This window comes from Atta colombica, unplaced genomic scaffold (assembly GCF_001594045.1).
Source record: "Atta colombica isolate Treedump-2 unplaced genomic scaffold, Acol1.0 scaffold35, whole genome shotgun sequence".
Taxonomy (NCBI): domain Eukaryota; kingdom Metazoa; phylum Arthropoda; class Insecta; order Hymenoptera; family Formicidae; genus Atta; species Atta colombica.
Window position 1 is genome coordinate 600516 of NW_017259459.1, and position 4790 is coordinate 605305.

Here is a 4790-nt window from a genome sequence, read left to right on the forward strand (position 1 = left end):
GTGTCTGTATGGCGAGAAAAGGAATTGCTACTCTTTATATATAACTCTTTTCTGCATTATTGTATCGAGTAACAAAACAATATATTGAATATATTGATGCTGAAATACCAACGATCATTTATAGCGATAAACCTTGTCAACATGATAGAGATTAGATCTTTAGCGATAAGAAAAATTGTCAAGTTAACACACATAATGTTTCTGTAAATAATATTTTATACTATAAATGTAGTAAAAATGATTGTTGGAAAATAAAAGATTGTATATGTTATCTTTGTTATATCAATAAGCTTGTTTTTTATTTATAATCAATAGGCTTATTTTTTTTTTAGATTTACACAGTCCATTTTTTCTCTGTTTTTTTCTCTAATATAGAAAGAAAAGGAAAAAAGATGAATTATGTAAAAAATTCAGCTAAAAAGAATAGATCTAATGTAAATATTGATCAATATTTATATAATTATTTATAAAAATTTATGCTTATTTAATATAAAATTTGTTCATTGGACTTGTTCAATTTTCATAGGTGTGCAAAAATTGGAGATACACCTTGTTCCACCCAAACTTCTGGAAAAAAATCACTTTTGTGTTCAGAGATCAGGATAGTGTTTTGTGGGCTCGGTTCGTAAGATTCACCCATCTGTTTGCAGATTCATTAAGTGTTACACCGTACATATAGCATGTTTGTTATAGATTCTTGGCAAATCGTTTTGCTCTGAGTGTACACGAAGCTACGATTCGTTGGGCTAAATCTAGATCTAGAAAGATCAATTGCACAGGAGAAACGTATAGGCTCTTGAAGAAATTAAGCCACAATAGACAATTGAGAAAATTGTGCTTGGAATTCTATAGTAATACTAGTGATTCTCCTTTTGACAACGAGGATGACAGGTATTAATCTTAGTTAGTGTACAAATCAACTGTCTTGTTACATTTAATAAATAAATAATAAAATTAGATTGTTTGTATTTTAGTAATTACAAGAGTTCTTCATCATTAGAAAGATGTGTGATAAATATTATTGAGACTTCTAATTACTTGGAAGTCCTAAGTCTAGGGTGCAGGGAAGAGTTGATTATGAATTTATCTGCAATTGTGGAACCTCTCCGTCTTCATCACTCCAAACATTTAACACACCTCAGTCTGGCATCTATCAAGGACGATCCTGACTATTATGACTTCTTTGAATTTGATAACACTATTTTTAATTCGTTTATCAGATTGTCTATCTTAACTTTAGATTATGAGTATGTCAGTGATGCTTTGTTGGAAGCGTTAGATAATGGATGTATGCAGAGACTTGTGATTCATATACATGGCTGGAAACCGGATTATCCAGGAACAACAAATATAGCTTGGAAAATGTTTGTTCAAAAAAAGTGAGTTACTGTAATTGTCACATGATAGTCATTGAAAATTATTTTGATCATTTACAAAAATAGGTAGTTAAAAAAGGACGTACCTAAATATTTATTTATTTGCAGTCCACATTGTGAATTAAGGCTCAATCTTATACATTCTTATGCCGGTGTCAAGGTTTTGGATACTGACATATTATGTCCTGCTATGCCACTGACACACTTACAAGTTCTATTCTGTGAAAACATTAATATCAGTGCGTTACATCGATTATCAATGTGGTATTCACATACATTGCAATCATTGACATGGGTAGATTCGATAGATTACAAGCAGAGTATACCATCTACATTTGATCCAAACGATCCACATGGGTAAGAAAATTCTTTATACCTTAACTTAATATATTCTCTGATGAGAGAGTATATTATATATTTGTATATAATTCCATTATAGTCCAGATCCTTTGGTGTTAGTGGCATGGAAGTGTAATAAACTTATGAAGATGATGTTCCTGGGTCATAAATATTATCAAGAGAATCTATTGGCCATCGCGCGTCTCAGAGGCAATACTCTTAAATCATTGGTATTTGCAAAAAGTGATATCACATCTGAAGTTGAATTGTGGCTCGAAGCTGAAAATATCAGACGTGTGAGTATACAAAAATTTTGGCAAATGTCTTTTATATTTTTTCTTCTATATTTTCTATATAAGAAATTAAACATTTGTACGATAAGAAACTAACGATTGTTTCTTAAAATCGAATAATCTTAAAAATATTAAATATTTTAACATTTAGGAAATTCGAGAAATAATGGGTCCACATTGGAGGCCCTTGAGTGACTCAGATTTGCCAAAAGTGATATTAGATCCTTTCAATGGCGATAGTAGAGAAGTGATTGAACCGTTGGTTCTTGGTGATCAGAAATAATTCTCAGACAGACGCCAAGGAAAATCTCTATCCAGTGTGATTGTCCAAAAACCATCTCCGGGCCACCAACATTCTCAGAAGTAATGTTATTAAATTACATCTTTTATTCTTCTACAAAATTTGTTTAATGAGGGTGAAACATCGAACAGCAAATATGCAGTATAAGTTCGAAATCTCGTTATCGTTTTCCGAGTTGGGAATTCTGGGTGCAATGTGTAAGAGATACAAAGAGATAAACGCACACATAACTTTCTCCTCGTTTACCAATACTTCTATCGGTTATTATATATGAATGTGATAAATTGTAGTCAAACTAGATCTACTTTTGACTTGTTGATGATATATCTGATGCAAATTACATTTGCAAACAATGAGATGATCTCTTCAACTAAGAGACGATCTCTCCAGTGATTTATATGCACTATAGTTTTCTTCTTATGGAAACCATGAGTCGCGCTTTGATGTTAACAAAGCGATGTTAGAAGTGTGATCACGAATGTACATTAAGTGCGATATGTAAATGTATATCGCCCCTCTCGTCTATTAAGTCGATATTGCCAGAAGAAACCAGAATACATTTTATATAACTACATTTATTATTCTGGTCAAAGAGAGCGGCACATTAGAATGACGTAGCTGAGAACAAGATCACAATGTAAGAAGACTGTCGTGAATCTTGTAAGAGATGTATCATGCAAAGCGGAGCTGGAGCAAGGATACGAATGACTTGTTCAGCAGAAAAAAAGAAAGTGTGCAACATGTAGGAGAGAGAAAGAGAGAGAGAGAGAGAGAGAGAGAGAGAGAGAGAGAGAGAGAGGTTCGGATCTCGTGATCTTCCACTGGAAAGAATAACAAAATTCCACAAACATATGTAAGTAGAAATGCGTTTAACAACATATTTTTCCAATTCTCTGAGAAGTTAGGTGATAGTGAGCGCCAAGAGCATGACGTGCGAGAGTAAATATCTAGTAAGACTTCGCGAAGAGTTCGTCGAAATGAGCGGCGCGAGAGCATAAAGAGTCTTGAAGACAAAGAGAAAGTAGAAAGAGAGCACAAAGTCAATACAGCGATCCGAGGTTATTTTTAATACCAAGACCAATCGGACGCTTTTGTACAAATGTTAACATAGCGCGATCCACTCGACGAAGTACGTAGAACGCAGTTGCGAGCGAAAACGAAACGAAAAAGAAAAAGATCGCTTGATATATATATCCACCACCTATTTATGTATAACTTTCGATAGGTGATAATGAGTAGCGATCGAACGCAAATATATCTATACTCATCGTGCTCTTAGCGACCGCTGATGACGAACATACACGAATGTAGGTATATCTGTAAAATCGGAGTTATTAATCGCTAATCGTATATGTATGTATATGTATGTATAACTGTATTATCTGTCGAACTTTAAACACGTCAACATCCGGACGCAGCGCGCATCTATTTCTGTCGTGCGATTAACAGTGACGATTCTGAGAGCGTGTTTAAAAGAGAGAAAGGAAGCAAGAGAAGAAAAGAGTGAGAGAGAGAGAGAGCGCTATTCGTAACAAAGATAAAATACCAAAATGTAACCGTATATGCCGTATATACACAGTTTACTATTCCGAGAGGTTCTTTACTTTTTTCGAGCCCTTGTATAATTATATTACATTATCGTGTATCGTAACTTATAGTCACACGTGTATTAATATTGGTTTTTATATGTGGTTTCTGTACATATATCTCTCCATGCGTTCGAGACACTGGATACACGCGCGAACGACGCGAAAATGCGGAAAAAAATATACAAGAGGAAGAAGGGAGAGATAAGGGAAGCACAAAAGGAGGGAGGAGTTGAAAATACGAGGTGGAGAAAAAGCGTTTCTTTTCGACGTACAGCTGTTATACAAGATGAACGGGCCTTAATATGTACCTGAGTCGCGGATAAGGGTAAATTCACTGAGAAAATCTGTCACGCGACATCCACCATAGAAAGATAACCAGATTAAACACCTTAGAAACGGCCGCCGTCCTCCGTGAATGTGCGGTACGCCATGTGCACACGCGCCCACGTTCGCCAGGACTATGGCCATCAACTTAAGGTATATCACGCTCGTGCCCTTTCATTTCGTATTCCGCGCGTGTATATTTTTACATCAGATGAAAGAAAAGGGAGAAATGTAACGCGAAACGAGAGGAACCGACTGAGGGGTTTCCAAAAGTCATAACGATTAATTACTGTACGAACGCGAGCGTAATCGACTAAAGCTCATCCGCTGATCGCCAATACTACGCGGATGGAATAAAGACTTTATTAAGTAATTTTACGTTTTTTCTCGTTTTTCTTTCAAACAAATGGAAATTTCGTGTGAAGAAAAAAAGAAAGAAAAACTATATTCGAGGACGCGGTGTCCAGCGTGTGAATGTAATAAATGAGCGAGAGAGAGAGAGAGAGAGAGAGAGAGAGAGAGAGAGAAAGCGAGAGTAAAGTGTGAGAATAAATAAAAATCATGCGAC

The 4790-nt window shown here is 35.3% G+C and overlaps 1 protein-coding gene across 1 annotated transcript in view; it reads left to right on the forward strand.

Moving 5' to 3' along the window:
* Nucleotides 1-2529, forward strand: part of LOC108690722 (F-box only protein 33) — a 3419-nt gene extending 890 nt beyond the window's left edge. The window contains exons 2-7 of the mRNA XM_018198158.1: nt 527-621; nt 694-891; nt 975-1379; nt 1485-1733; nt 1816-2011; nt 2160-2529. Of these exons, the coding sequence (XP_018053647.1) occupies nt 527-621; nt 694-891; nt 975-1379; nt 1485-1733; nt 1816-2011; nt 2160-2291 (1275 nt within the window). The 3' untranslated portion in view covers nt 2292-2529. The remainder of the gene's footprint in view (nt 1-526; nt 622-693; nt 892-974; nt 1380-1484; nt 1734-1815; nt 2012-2159) is intronic.
* Nucleotides 2530-4790: the final 2261 nt, after the last annotated feature.